General features: G+C 36.7%; 2 protein-coding genes across 4 annotated transcripts in view; both read left to right on the top strand.

Annotated features, from left to right (window-relative positions):
* The window catches only part of LOC132095589 (involucrin-like), a 32,267-nt gene extending 19,284 nt beyond the window's left edge, over window positions 1-12,983 (top strand). Inside the window, exons 3-11 of one of the 3 annotated variants that reach the window (XM_059500725.1) lie at window positions 492-1,223; window positions 5,390-5,416; window positions 5,505-5,546; window positions 5,986-6,048; window positions 6,829-6,879; window positions 7,476-7,502; window positions 10,004-10,054; window positions 10,418-10,450; window positions 12,960-12,983. In XM_059500725.1, coding sequence (XP_059356708.1) covers window positions 492-1,223; window positions 5,390-5,416; window positions 5,505-5,546; window positions 5,986-6,048; window positions 6,829-6,879; window positions 7,476-7,481 — 921 coding nt within the window. In that variant the 3' untranslated portion in view covers window positions 7,482-7,502; window positions 10,004-10,054; window positions 10,418-10,450; window positions 12,960-12,983. Of the gene's footprint in view, window positions 1-491; window positions 1,224-5,389; window positions 5,417-5,504; window positions 5,547-5,985; window positions 6,049-6,828; window positions 6,880-7,475; window positions 7,503-10,003; window positions 10,055-10,417; window positions 10,451-12,959 lie in introns of those variants that run through there. The other 2 variants (XM_059500727.1, XM_059500726.1) reach the window with 2 other exon arrangements.
* Window positions 12,984-14,728: 1,745 nt separating this feature from the next.
* Window positions 14,729-16,103, top strand: part of arsh (arylsulfatase H) — a 34,864-nt gene continuing 33,489 nt past the window's right edge. Inside the window, exon 1 of the mRNA XM_059499456.1 lies at window positions 14,729-15,090. Within this exon, the coding sequence (XP_059355439.1) occupies window positions 15,068-15,090 (23 nt within the window). The 5' untranslated portion in view covers window positions 14,729-15,067. The remainder of the gene's footprint in view (window positions 15,091-16,103) is intronic.

The raw sequence follows: 16,103 nt of genomic DNA, 5'->3' as shown, positions 1-16,103 counted from the left end.
GAGTGTGGTTCCTGAGATGCCCTTTGCCAGTAGGGTTGATAGGAGGATCTGGTGGTTAACCGTGTCAAAAGCAGCAGACATATCAAGCAAGATAAGTACTGAAAGATTTGGATTCTGCTCTTGCCAGTCTTAGGGCATCAACAACTGAGGGCAAGAAAGTCTCAGTTGAATGTCCACTTCTGAAGACAGATTGATTGCTGTCAAGGAGGTTGTTATGTGTGAAAAATGCAGAAACTTGGTTGAATACAGCTCGTTCTTTTACAGTGTTTTTTGAAATGAAAGGATAAAGGGAAACTGGTCTGTTGTTCTTTAAAAGATAGACATTAAATATGTAAATATGTAAAGATATTTATCTATATACATATAGATATTAAATATGCTGAAAATGCAGCCGCGGAAGATTTAGCCCCTGATTATGTGATTTTTGGTCACCCGTGCACTTAAGGAGAGCTTTCACAAACATGTCTGATAGAAAGATCTTTATGTTTCAGCAGAAGATGCTGAAAAACCAGCTGAAGATCCTGCACCTGAAGAAACACCTGAGGAAACACTTGGAGAAACACCTGAGGAAACACCTGGAGAAACACCTGAGGAAACACCTGGAGAAACACTCGAGGAAACACCTGGAGAAACACCCGAGGAAACACCTGGAGAAACACCCGAGGAAACACCTGGAGAAGCACCCGAGGAAACACCTGGAGAAGCACCCGAGGAAACACCTGGAGAAACACCTGGAGAAGCACCCGAGGAAACACCTGGAGAAACACCTGGAGAAACGCCCGAGGAAACACCTGGAGAAACACCTGAGGAAACACCTGGAGAAACACCTGAGGAAACACCTGGAGAAACACCTGGAGAAGCACCCGAGGAAACACCTGGAGAAACACCTGAGGAAACACCTGGAGAAACACCTGGAGAAACGCCCGAGGAAACACCTGAGGAAGCACCCGAGGAAACACCTGGAGAAACACCCGAGGAAACACCTGAGAAAACACCCGAGGAAACACCTGGAGAAACACCTGAGGAAACAACTGGAGAAACGCCCGAGGAAACACCTGGAGAAACACCCGAGGAAACACCTGAGGAAACACCTGGAGAAACACCTGAGGAAACACCAGAGGAAACAACTGGAGAAACACCCGAGGAAACACCTGGAGAAACACCTGGAGAAACACCTGAGGAAACACCAGAGGAAACAGAAGAGAAGGCAGCAGCTCCTACAGGTTAAATAAACACAGACATTCAAATTAAAGCACTTTGCAGTAACTGGTAAAAAAATATAAGCTGAAAATGAGACCAGGTAAATTAAGTAAATTAAGTTATTAAGTAAAACTAAAATTAAAAGCCTAAAAATATTACTTGAAATAAAAGTCAACTGAAAATTATTTATTTAAAAAAGAACTTGATGTATTAAAATAACTAAAACTGAAATAAAAATGAATAAAAACTATATTTAAATATTAAAAAACTGATAAAAAGTGGGGAAAAAACCCAACAACAACAACTAAATTTACTAAAACTAACTAAAATTAAAATAAATTGTTTTTGAGATCTACCCAGGAATACTTCAGGCTCGTGGCCAAGACACTGTTGGTTGACGCCACGCTTAACTCTCTGTTCTGGATTGGGGCCAGTTAGCATCGGCCTGTGAACCTCTCAGACACCACTGGACTGAGTTGGAGGGCAGATATCCTCCGGTGTCTGGAGAGAATCCGGCTTCAATCCAGAACCACCCCACAGTCAAGTCCACCGGCCATTACTTAGTAAACTTACTAAACTTAAAGTGTCAGTTCACCCAAAAATGAAAATTATGTAATTAATGACCCTCATGTCGTTCAAAAAAACGTAAGACCAGTTTAAGATATTTTAGATTTAGTTCGAGAGCTCTCAGTCCCTCCATTGAAACTGTGTGCAAGGTATACTGTCCATGTCCAGAAAGGTAAGAAAAACATCATCAAAGTAGTCCATGTGACATCAGAGGGTCAGTTAGAATTTGTTGAAGCATCGAAAATACATTTTGGTCCAAAAATAACAAAAACTATGACTTTATTCATCATTGTCTTCTCTTCCGTGTCTGTTGTGAGATTTCAAAACACTGCAGTGTAATGATATCCGGTTCGCGAACGAATCACTCGGTGTTACCAGTTCTTCTTGAACCAGTTCACCAAATCGAACTGAATCGTTTTAAACGGTTTGCGTCTCCAATACGCATTAATCCACAAATGACTTTTTAATGTGGCTGACACTCCCTCTGAGTTCAAACAAACCAATATCCCGGAGTAATTCATTTACTCAAACAGTACACTGACTGAACTGCTGTGAAGAGATAACTGAAGATGAACACCGAGCCGAGACAGATAACGAACGAACGATTGACTCGTTCTCAAGTGAAGAACTGGTTGCATCGGTTTTCGGATCACCAGTAGTGATGGGATGTTCGGTTCTTTTCCGCGAACCGGTTCTTTCGGTTCAATGGTTCAATGGTTCTTTTGCGCTCTACGTAATGGCATCATTGGCGATGACTGCCCTTGATTCAAGCCTTCGGTTTACCCGCGCTCATAACACTAGCACAGAATCAGTTCAGAATCAATCACCAAAAGAATCAGTTCGGTTCAGACGCTCTGTGTGTCGTTCTGCTTCACGCTGAATCACACATGCGCAGTATCATCAGCTCCTCGGCTCTTGAATCGGACACGTCTGACAGAAACGGTTCTTGACTCGTGAACAAATCATTATCTGTCTCGGCTCGGTGTTCATCTTCAGTTCTCTCTTCACAGCAGTTCAGTCAGTGTAATGTTTGAGTAAATGAATTACTCCGCGATATTGGTTTGTTTGAACTCAGAGGGAGTGTCAGCCACATTAAAAAAGTTAACAGCTTAAGTCATTCGTGGATTAATGCGTATTAGAGACGCGAACCGTTTAAAACGATTCAGTTCGATTTGGTGAACTGGTTCAAGAAGATCCGTATACATCAAATGATATATAATAAAATGTACAGTTCTTGAAATGAAGCTGAAATAAAATATAAATATCAGATAACTTAAACAAAATGAAAATCAAAATGTTGCCTTGGCAACAAGATGGAACAATAAACTTAAAGGGAAAAATATATAATAAAATACATTACATAATAATAAAATAAATATAAAGCAAGAGCACATAAATTGCTAAAGATTTTATTACATTTTGAAAATATAAAAATAATATCTTACTCAAAATAAAAATGAATAGTATTTCAATCATTCTAAAATAATATTGACTTTTGGCACAATGCAAAGGCACCCTTGTTCTCTTTGGTAAAAATCACTGATGCACTGCTGTAACTGGCTTAATGCATACAAAATGTCAATGTTCAATTTATATACATTTTAAATTTATTTACGTTTGATCATAATAATCAGAATAAACAGTTAGTCTGTTTGTCAATGCATTATCTGTATAATAACGCAGAAGATGCTGAAGAAACACCAAACATAAAGACATTTCACTTCACAAACAACACACAATACCCAGAATAAAGATTCAAAACCTGACAGATCAGGACATTTAAAAAAAGGAGTTTCTGTCAGAGAACGTGTCCTTATCCCTGAAATATTTCATAGCCAGAAGCTGCTCTTTCTGAACGAAATCTTTAATGAAATGATTTTAAAAAAGCCTTCAAATATCCTGTAACCATGAAGCCCTGGAAAAGTCATAGAAACTTATCGGTCAGTGGACTGGGAAGCCTGTAATAATCGTGTGGTTTGGACTATGACGTATTTTCCTCTTTATTGCCATTTCACTGAAAAAAACAGACGCAGCAGATCAGACATGCTGGTCTGGCAACTAAATGAGTTCAAGTTAAAACACTAAAATTATTAACTGGAAATAAAAACTGAAGTCACTAAATGGAAATAAAATAACTAATAATATTTAAAATCATTCAGTAATGGGAAAAAATGAAAATAATTATATATATATATATATATATATATATATATATATATATATATATAAACAGACAAAAATAAATAAAATAAACAATATAAATATTAAATGAAAAACTTGAACTAAACAAAAATTTGAAATGGTGCTTTGGCAACTAAATAAAATAAATCTATATGAAATAATAAAAAAAAATAAGCTGAAGGATTAAAATTACTAACTGAAATTAAAAAAAATATATATATATATATAAATATATATATATATATATATATATATATATATGTGTGTGTGTGTGTGTTCAGATATTAAGAAGCTGAAAAATAAAATAAAATTGAATTAAAAATTTAAAACAAATTAACCAAAAACCAGACATTTTGCTTTGGCAACTAAAAAAATTATTTGTTGAAACAAGCTTGTTAAAGAACTACAGTTTCTAAAATAATGATGATGATAATAATAATAATAATAATAATAACAAAAATAATGTTACTTAACAATAATAAAATAAACTAAAACTAAAACTATATAAAAATATTTCAGTAATTAAAATAAAATAAATTAAAATATAAATGGTAGATACAAACCTAGGAAGTTAACTGAAATATGTTTAAGCAGAAGAACTAAACTTACTAACTAGAGCTGAATAACCCAGCTGAAGCAGGTAGAAACGGCAGACTCGATCCTAATGTCTGTTTCCACTCTCAGCCGCTGTTTTGGCAGTCAAACCATGTGGCATTTTTAAATGACTTTCACTAAAAGGTATTCAGGTCGTTTCCTCCCAAACTCATCCTCATAATGAGAACACAATTCATACTGCAGCTCTTTCTGTAAAAATCTCTGTTCATCGTAAAGGACAATGGTTTCTAACATAAAACGTTATTAATCATCTGAATATGAGTGAAGATGCTTTTATCCAAAGCAACTTACACTTCATTTAAGATATATACAGTGCATAAAAAAACATTAAAAAATATTTTTCTACAATTTAAAAACTTGAAACTAACCTCTAAGGCATTTACATCAGATTTTGTGCATTCAAAAAATATTTTTCAGATATATGTATTTGAATTGCATGGATTACACATTTATTTTAACTTACACCTAAGTATGATGAATGAAGCTGATGGGATTTCTGTAACAGTACTAAATGCACAAAGTAACAAGATTTACATATCACCAATAAATCCCATTTGTTTCAGACATTTATCTAATTGATGATTGCTTGTTCCACAGTTAAAATCATATTTCTAACCGAGTTCATACTTTTTAATTGAATAAATTTGATAGTTTTCCCAATGGACAGGTTTATGCTGATTCTAAGCCATTTGAATAAATGCATTATATTTAATAAAACACTATAAATATACTGTAAAAAATATCCAGAGCTTTGAGTGCTTGTGAATAAAAGCCTGTATTAATATAAAGAGATTATATTGATCAGTGTTTGTTGATTGTGTTCCAGATGAAGCAGATAAAGCAACTGAAACAGGTACACAGCTCTCTCTCTGTTATATTAGCAGTATGTTTGTGTATTACTCTGTTTTGAGATGATTTGAACTGAATCCTTTGACTTTCAGAAGCCGATCCACCAGTCGAAGATCCTGAAGTTACTGAAGAAGGTGAAACAGTCGTCTTTATCTCAGTCTGACCTCAGGCAGAAGCTCTTTTAGCTTTCCTAACATAGAAACAATAGCTTTTTATGAACTGCCTTTTATTGACACAGTTACACTATAACAACGTCAGCTCGTTACTATAGCGTTATATAAATATTGTCATATCAATCTTTATTAAAAATCTTTGAGATCATAAGAAAACTGTTTGAAACTGGTTTAGCTTCAGTAGTTTTCTGCACATAGACCCAGAGCCTGTATTCAATGTGGTCAGGGTTGTGTTCTCTTCAGTCTGATGGAGGCTGATGATGATAACTAATGCCTCATTTTGATGAGTTTCTACCATGTGACAGATCAAAATACATCCAAAACATTGCTTAATTAGATACCAAAATGTATATGACTCGTTGTTTTTTTGACTGTTCATAAAAATTCTTTGTTTTGTCAGAAATCACACCTAGAAAAGCTCCAGGTGAAGCAGAAGCACCAGCACAAGAGGACACAGAAGGAGGTAAAATGTCATAAACATCATAAATTCAGAGGAATGTTTCCCGTCCGGATGCATGTGTGTGTGTGTGTGTGTGAATGCTGGGAATGTTCAAATAGACAACCCGCTCTTTGTCAAATGAATTCACATATTCTTCCCTAAAACTATTTGCCAGTTATCAAAAGGAAATATTGGATATTATATATATAACATAACAAAAATGCATGTTAATTTTTTATATATATTTTTGGTACATTTATATTATATATTTACATTATTATTATTATTATTTCTTTTTGAAAATAAGGACATTCTTTCTAATTTTAGTTACTGTCATGGTAGAAAAAGAAAAGAAACCAAAATATATAATTATCATGTATTTTTTGTTACATTTATATTTACATTATTTTTGTAATGATTATGCATATTTTTGCCTCCAAAATTCTCATGACTGACATATGTAAAAACTACCTACAGTATTATTTAATTTAATTACAGTTTTTATTAAATTTATTTTGAGGTATTTGTACATTACGGTAGTATTTGTTGCTCTGTAGTTTACGGATGTTGATTTTATATTGTATTACAGTAATTAAAGTCTGATGAGATTCTTTGTTGAGGAAAAATAGGACTAATAATTATAATTATAATAATAGGAATTAAAAACTTGCAGTACTGTAAGATTACAGTAATGGGAAGCCTAATAGTCATGAGAATAAATAATCAGATGACAGATTTTGTTGTGAAATGTGACTTGGATGGTTTTTGTGGATTATGATTATTGTCATACTGTATTTTTCCTAGCCTGGACCACTGTACCTGAGGAACCGGTGCACTCTGGGGACGCAGCAGAAGGTTTGGCTTCATTTTTGGTGATTTTAATCTGGAAGTACAGAGGAAATTAAACCATCCCTGACTGTTAGAGTTAATACTGTACTGATGTGCTGTAGTAGATTAATGATGAATTATACTTACAATCATTTAAGAGATGCATCCTTTACTCTTGAGCTTCTCTATGAGTCTGTAAAGAACAGATGTACAGTATCAGTACTAATATCAGACTTCTTTCAAAAACATTGAAAATATCTGAATGATTCCAATCTCTCGACAGTCATATAATTCATGCTTGCATGTCATTTCCAAACCTCGTTAGCCTCGTTCAATGACACAGCCCTGTGCATGAGAAGATCCCGGTGTCTCGACGGTTTGAGTGCATCTGAAGCGCTCAGATAACGCATGACTGGACTGGAACAGATTCAGTGGTGTGTGTCTGATCACTGTACTCAGCTCACTGTTAGTGATCACACACTTCATTTATCTGCTGCTCCTGGTTCGGCGACTCGCTCTGTCAATTAACAGACCGTCCACTTTAACTGTGGTTTTTCAGTGCTACACTTATGTGCAGATGAATAATAAACACTATCATATAACATTTATCATTTACTTTACAGAAGTGACAGCACAAGCAGAGAATCCAGGTAACAATCTACTGCATTCAAATATTAGCATGTCCATAAACATGCAATGTTTCTCGTAAAAGCTGTTTTGAAGTTATATCATATATATACCACAGTGCACTCTTAGAAGAAAAGGTTCTATATAGAACCTTAAAAGGTTCTATCAGGCGCTACGTATTTGGAACCCCTAAAAGGTTTGAACATCAAGTACCTCAAAACTACAAATCCATATTAATATAACTCACAATGGAAATATACAGATATAGAAGTACTTCAAATCTACAAATTCATATTAATATCACTCATAAAGAATGTGAATACATAGATTAAAATTCAGATCAACATTTCAGAATGTCAAGTACTTCAAATCTACAAATTGACATTAATATCACTCATAAAGAATTGTAATTACAGATTCAAATTCAGATAAGAATAACATCAAACGCCTCATATTTACAAATTTACATTAGCACTATTCAGGAAATATCAAAGTATTATGATAATTTATTATACATTTTGAGCACTGGGACAGACAGTTTTTTTTTTTTTTTGGATGGGAACTTCGGATTGTGAATCATTTGAGTCAGTTCGGGAGTTCAGAGCGTGATTCATTTGAGTCAGTTTGGGAGTTCGGAGTATAGAGCGTGAATCATTTGAACCAATTTGGGAGTTCGGAGCGGGATCGCGGATCATTTGAGTCAATTCGGGAGTTCGGAGCGGGATCGCGAATCATTTGAGTAAGTTTGGGGATCGCGAATCATTTGAGTCAGTTTGGGAGTTCGTACGGGGTTCGCGAATCATTTGACTCAGTTCGGGAGTTCAAAGCGGGTCTGCAAATCATTTGAGTCAGTTCGGGAGTTCGCAGCGGGATCGCGAATCATTTGAATCAATTCGGGAGTTCGTAGGGGGTTCGCGAATCATTTGAGTCAGTTCAGGAGTTCAAAGGGGAATCGCGAATCATTTGAGTCAGTTCGGGAGTTCGCAGCGGGATCGCGAATCATTTGAATCAATTCGGGAGTTCGGAGCGGGATCGCGAATCATTTGAGTAAGTTTGGGGATCGCGAATCATTTGAGTCAGTTTGGGAGTTCGTACGGGGTTCGCGAATCATTTGACTCAGTTCGGGAGTTCAAAGCGGGTTTGCGAATCATTTGAGTCAGTTCGGGAGTTCGCAGCGGGATCGCGAATCATTTGAATCAATTCGGGAGTTCGGAGCGGGTTCGCGAATCATTTGAGTCAGTTTGGGAGTTCGCAGCGGGATCGCGAATCATTTGAATCAATTCGGGAGTTCGTAGGGGGTTCGCGAATCATTTGAGTCAGTTCAGGAGTTCAAAGGGGAATCGCGAATCATTTGAGTCAGTTCGGGAGTTCGCAGCGGGATCGCGAATCATTTGAATCAATTCGGGAGTTCGGAGCGGGATCGCGAATCATTTGAGTAAGTTTGGGGATCGCGAATCATTTGAGTCAGTTTGGGAGTTCGTACGGGGTTCGCGAATCATTTGACTCAGTTCGGGAGTTCAAAGCGGGTTCGCGAATCATTTGAGTCAGTTCGGGAGTTCGCAGCGGGATCGCGAATCATTTGAATCAATTCGGGAGTTCGTAGGGGGTTTGCGAATCATTTGAGTCAGTTTGGGGATCGCGAATCATTTGAATCAGTTTGGTAGTTCGGAGCGGGTTCGCGAATCATTTGAGTCAGTTCGGGAGTTCGGAGCGGGTTCGCGAATCATTTGAGTCAGTTTGGGGATCGCGGATCATTTGAATCATTTCGGGAGATCGGAGCGTGAATCATTTGAGTCAGTTCGGGGTTCGCGAATCATAGCTGTATATGGATAGGCATTTTTAACTAATTTAGTAGCTAGTTCTAACTACGTTTTCCACGCATGTTTAGGTGTAGCCTAATATGTGAACTCGTATTTTTTGTTTTAATGATGTGCCTTTTAACAGTATCAAGTATATTCAAAAACTAAACAAATCGTGCCTAAAAAGTGCACACATCTAGGCTCATGTAAAGTTACATGATGAAGTCATACTAGTGCGCGTGTGCATTTTGAGTGCGTTCTTTCACTGCATTATTCCGTGTATTCAAATGCATTCATGAATGCATGTGAATGATCATAAAATTCAAGATATGGGGGTTATAAAATGTATATATTTATATCATTTTATGTAGTTAATCAATATCACACGAAGAGTGCCATTTCCGTTTTTCTCCAAAAATCAGCATGATTAAAATGTGATATTAAGTTACTACAAACAATAATTTAATTACAAATACAAAATGTTGCAGAATAATGTAATATATGAATGAATAATAGCCTAAAGAAACTTTGTGCCAAAAGGGTTCTTTCTTGTCATTATAGAACCTTTTTAGCATAAAAGGTTCTTTGGAGTTGAGTAAAGAACCCTATGGTTCTATATAGAACCCCAATGAACCCTTTTTTTCTAAGAGTGTGTACATGAATGAATGAAGTTTCCATATACAGTACAGAATCAGTAATTATAATAATTCTGTATCTGTGTACAGTAGAGAATGCAGTGAGAGCTGCAGACCGACACATCGCAGGTCAAGGCAAAGGTACAGGACTTTGTGTTTTCTGTCATATTTAGATGATCTTTTAGTCTTAACACTTTTAATATTATCATGCATTATTCTCAGGTTAAATGAAGTAAACTGAGGCTGGACTAAATTATAAAGCTTACTTGTTCTCGCTCAAGGTCTTGAGACAATAACGATTAATACCTTGGTAGGCAGTTTTTGTAATCAATTAATAAATGCATATATTATAATCATATTAAATCATATAAATGGTATAAATGTATAGAATATCAGCTCTGGGCTTCTAGGCATCTGAGATACTGATGTATAAAGCATTTCTTGGAAATGTAATTAAATTAAAATGATCTGTGCTGAATCTCGTTATGTTTTCTCTCTCGCTAGGTCGCAGCGCTGGAGAAGTTTCTGAGCCAAACGGTATCACATCCTTTAACTACATCAATGAAACAAACATTGTGTCTGTAGTTGTGGCTCAGGTGCCTTCTTTAAAGCAAGTCTGTAGGGTTTTTAACACTGATTTATTGTCCAGCAGGTGATAAATATTTAGTCATTACTCATAAGTCCTGAGTGTTCTGATCAAACCGCTAACACTGAGCACTGCTAACAGTGATGCTTGACTGAACAAACGATCATCATCTCAGTTAATCGTCTGTGATTCCTGCCGTCCCACGCAGTCTGACACACACAAAGATCTGCTCGTCACTGATTCTGCTTCATGTGTTCAGAACAAACAGAGATCAGCTGTGAATCACCTTCAACACATGCAGGAACAGTGAGGTAAAGCCTGGCAGTGACAATGCTACAATTAAGACTTAAAAAAAATCTAAATTACCAGATAAAAAGTAAAAAAAACTATTATGAGAAACAACATTTTGAATTATGAAATGTAAAGTCTAAATCTAAATCATGGATTATCCTTTTTTATATATTTTCTAAAACTCAAAAATTCAGACTAAAATATTCTAACATGTTTCATGGAAGAAAAGTAATAGATAGTCATTTAAATTAAGTTATATTTTAAGTTAAAATGATAAGATTTAAAAATCAGTTAAAGTTAGAAGATAAAGTCAGAATGATGACAAAATGTCAATTACAAGAGTAAAAAGTCTATAACAAGATTAAGAAAAAATTATGACAAAAAATGCCATAAAAATTTCAAAATTGGCATAAACATGGTGAAATATACAGTTGTGACATAAAAAGTATCATTTTGAATTATAAAAAAATCTAAAATGAGATAACATTTTAATTGTGACAAAATGTACATTATGAGATTTAAAGAGTCTTCATTGAAATTTTAAACTGAAATTGACAAAAGAAATGTCATAAATATGAAAAAAGTATAAATTATGAAACATGTTTTACAGATTTACATTATTTAAAAAAAAGTATTCTGACTTTTATAAGGTTTTGTTGAAGAAAAGATATATACTGGAAATTTAGATAAGATTTAATAGTTGTTGTGTTAGATCTAATCTAATCTAAATAACCCTGTCTGCAGTAAAACACGTTAGATGATGTCAGTCAGAATATATTGTGAATACCGTTGTCTCTTTTGTAAATCTGCTACATGTGTGAATGTGAATGGAGTGAGATGATGATGATGAGAGAACAGTCCTGGGTCAGTTGGCTTGTTTAAAGAGCCCAAGCTCTGTTGAGTGTCTCTCTGTGACTCAGGTTCAGTCTTGTCCGTCTGTCTTTCCCTCACAAACATTCCTGTCAGAGCGTGTGTGAGTCCGTCGAACCCTGCGGCTCTGGGCCGACTGTGACGGGCGAACTGAGGCCTCTCTGCTGCACTGCATTGTGGGAAGACTACTGATAACTGCCACTGCTGCATTAGAGCTTGTGATGAATGCTGACGCAGAAACAAACCTGTGGCCACACTAAACCTGCAAATATCAGAAACTGACCGGCGGAAAACACATCTTATATTTCTTTTCAAATGGACATAAAACGTCACAATTATGACATACCAAGTCATTATGAGATAAAATATCGAAATCATGAAATAAAAGCATTCTGGCTAAAAAAAACCTAACATGTTTCATGAGAGAAAGAAAGTAATGCAGGTTTAGAGGGAGACTGAAATAAAGAGTCAAAATTATAATTTAAGTTATTATTATGACAAAAAGTCATAATTATGGTAAAAAAAAAAATGTCACAATTATGGCATTATGAGATAAAAAACTATTATAAGATTAAAAAAAATAATGCGAGTAAAAAAAGATCTGAGTAAAATTAATCTAACATGTCTCAGGTCTAAATAAAAGTCAAAATGTTGACATAAAACTTCATAAAACTTAAAACCAAAGTCATAATTATGATAAAAAGTTGATGTCATAATGAAATAAAGTCAAAATTATCGTTTTGGCGATTGATGTTACAAAATACAATAATATCATATTTAATGGAAGAAATAAAAATAAAATAAATGTAAATTAAAATGAGTTAAAATGTTGAAATTATGAGATAAAAAGGTAGCTCATTATAACAAAAAAAAGGTTTAAGTTTTTGCCATAACATAGTATATCATAATTCTGTCTTTTTGTCTCATAATTATTTTTTAATTGGATAATTTTAACTATTTAATTATTTTATGTCACAATATTGTTTCATCAAAGCACTTTGTGGCAGAAATGGGCTTCAATATAATACTACCATCTAGTGGACCATTATGAGAATCTTGTTTCTTCTCATCCACTGACAAGAGAGAATAGCGATCTTCACATTGATCTGTGTTTGTTGACTTCAGTGAACACATGAAGCAGTGTTTAGTGCTCAGTGTTAGGGGTTTGTTCAAATCACTCAGCATTAATATTCATAAGTGACACTAAAACCGGTTGAGAAAACCCCACAGGTTTGCTCTGAAGCAGACTGACCGTGTGTGTGTGTGTGTGTGTGTGTGTGTGTGTGTGTTCTGTGGCAGACAGCGGATCCGGGACGGTGGCTGGTGTTGTTTGTGGGATCGCAGTAGCAGCTGTTGGAGCCATCATCGGATACTTCACCTATCAGAAGAAGAAACTGTGCTTCAGGGTCCAGAGAGGTGTGTGGGGGTTTACACTTCCTCTCTCATGAACATCTACATCTGAGCGAGTGTGATGAGAACATATGCTTTCTCTTCAGGTGACCCGGAGAGCGCCAGAGAAGAGAACGGCACGCAGAGCGACCCACAGGGTGAGCATCCACCGATCAACGAATATTATCATATTTATATTACATTAGTGCTGTAAACTAGTGCTTTTCAGATCAGGCTGAAACAGCAATGAAAGCAGATGATAAAGAGCAGTAAACTACAGTCACGTGACTCTGGTGTGAAGGGCTTGCTGTGTTTGTGATGTTGTCGTCTTTCCTCTGCAGTTTTAAACACTCTCCTGAACTCATCCTAACTCCAGCACTGACGCCGAGTCCAGTGAAGCGTCTGTGAACTGCTTTACACGGGAACCACTGGTACTCGAGTCATCTTCACAAACACATTCACAGTTCAGAGCATCTTCCTGACGCAGATCAGGGCTTCATCATAACATCTCATCTTCATACTGCTTCGACTACAGTTCTGCACTAGCACCAGGACTGTTCATAATGGGTTTGAATGTATTTTCACATAGTTTGAGTGGGATGTGTGTGTGTGTGTGTGTGTGTGTGTGTGTAATTCGACAGCCTTCAGGGAGAGGCATTTCATTTAGTTACTTTAAAAAGTGTCGTTAAGTTTCATTACCGTATCATTAATCACAGTTTTGTTTGATTCACGCAAAAAAAACCTAATCTCACACCGTGGAATGATTTACTTTGAAAATGTGTTGTCTGACCAAACAGAATTCACAGGACATTTCTTTCCATTTGTTTTTGTTTTTTAAATCCTGTAAATAATTGTTGAGTCTGAATAAAAGGGTGATTACACTGAAATGACTATGTGTGTATTTATTGCACAAAGCTGTATAATGCTGTGATACAAACCAGGACTGCAAATACATGTATTATTATTATTATAATGAGCAATTAACCTTCTTTTGGAGGAAGTACCCTTCATTATTTCAGCTATTTATAATAAAACATTTAATATATATTTAATATGAATGTATATACAATATATAATAATGTTACTAATAATAGTAACAGTAATATGCATAATGGTATAATGCATATTTTATATTTTATTCCATGCTACAGAGGAATATATATATATTAAGAATTCAGGAATCTGCTGGAACAGTGAAAATGCTGTTGGTAGATTCAGAGGAAAACCTTTGTCTTGAGCTGCAGAAGGCATGGGATAACATTAGTGTTGAAGTTCTCATGTAATAAATTGATTATATAGGGTGTTTAATATTCATTAAACATCTGTGCAAATAATTATTGCACACATGTATTTTAAACAGATGTTTGACTTGTGCTGAAGCAGCTTTTCAAGGCAAACAAACTTTAAAAAGCGCGATACAGTGACTCTTTGTTTGAATCTACCGTACAGTGTCCGCTATAAGCGCACTCGCTCTTAACACACTCCACTGGAGATGAAACAACCAGAAACACGATCACACACATCTGTGTCCAACTACACACACTCATCATCTTCAGATCAGACCCAAACACACATATAAAGAGAGTTTGTTTGGTTGTGTTGTTAATGAGTGCGTCGGTATATGAGTGTTTACGGTAGGTAAGCGCGTCTTTCACAGGTACAGAGGGAATGTGGATACAGTTGTCCTGCCAGCAGAGGAAAAGTGAGTGGGAATACTGTTAGGAATCGGGAAAAGCGGACTGTTTAAGGGAAGGTAAGCGAAATAGCGAATACAAGAGAGATTGTGAGCTGCTCGCCGGGTTTATGTGGAGAAAGCAGCTGGAAGCGCGTTTAAGAAAAGCACAGATTGATTCTGTGCTGTTAATAAATCAGTCATTACATCAGCTGAGGGTCAAACTCTCATCCCCGCAGCAGAAGAGCGATAAAGCGCGTGCAATCACTCACACTTCCGTGTTTCTGCATCTGACGAATCAAAGCTCATCCGGGACTCTCGGCTGCTCGTGCTGCTTCTTCTGAACATGCTGCTGCAACACAGTCTGAGGTGTGTGTGTGTCTGTGTGTGTGTGTGTGTGTGTGTGTGTGCGCGTCTGTTTCTCTCTCTCTGTGTGTGTGTGTGTCTGTGTGTCAGTGTGTCTGAGTCTGTGTGTCTGAGTCTGTGTGTGTGTGTGTGTGTGTGTGTGTCTGTTTCTCTCTGTGTGTGTGTGTGTCTGTTTCTCTCTCTCTCTCTGTGTGTGTGTGTGTCTGTTACTCTCTCTGTGTGTGTGTGTCTGTGTGTGTGTGTGTGTGTCTGTTTCTCTCTCTCTCTCTGTGTGTGTGTCTGTTTCTCTCTGTGTGTGTGTGTGTGCGTGTGTGTGTGTCTGTTTCTCTCTCTGTGTGCGTGTGTGTGTCTGTTTCTCTCTCTGTGTGCGTGTGTGTGTCTGTTTCTCTCTGTGTGTGTGTGTGTGTGTCTGTTTCTCTCTCTGTGTGTGTGCGTGTGTGTGTGTCTGTTTCTCTCTCTGTGTGTGTGCGTGTGTGTGTGTCTGTTTCTCTCTCTGTGTGTGTGCGTGTGTGTGTGTCTGTTTCTCTCTCTGTGTGCGTGTGTGTGTCTGTTTCTCTCTCTGTGTGCGTGTGTGTGTCTGTTTCTCTCTCTGTGTGCGTGTGTGTGTCTGTTTCTCTCTCTCTGTGTGTGTGCGTGTGTGTGTGTCTGTTTCTCTCTCTGTGTGCGTGTGTGTGTCTGTTTCTCTCTCTGTGTGTGTATGTGTGTCTGTTTCTCTCTCTCTGTGTGTGTGTGTGTGTGTCTGTTTCTCTGTGTGTGTGTGTGTGTGTGTGTGTTTCTCTCTGTGTGTGTGTGTCTGTTTCTCTGTGTGTGTGTGTGTGTGTGCGTGTGTGTGTGTCTGTTTCTCTCTGTGTGTGTGTGTGTGTCTGTTTCTCTCTGTGTGTGTGTATGTGTGTCTGTTTCTCTCTCTCTGTGTGTGTGTGTGTGTCTGTTTCTCTCTCTGTGTGTGTGTGTGTGTGTTTCTCTCTCTCTCTGTGTGTGTGTCTGTTTCTCTCTGTGTGTGTGTGTGTGTGTGTGTT

This window comes from Carassius carassius, chromosome 19, assembly GCF_963082965.1.
Source record: "Carassius carassius chromosome 19, fCarCar2.1, whole genome shotgun sequence".
Classification (NCBI taxonomy): Eukaryota; Metazoa; Chordata; class Actinopteri; order Cypriniformes; family Cyprinidae; genus Carassius; species Carassius carassius.
Note: the sequence above shows the minus strand (reverse complement) of the source record. Positions and strands in the feature narration are given on the sequence as shown.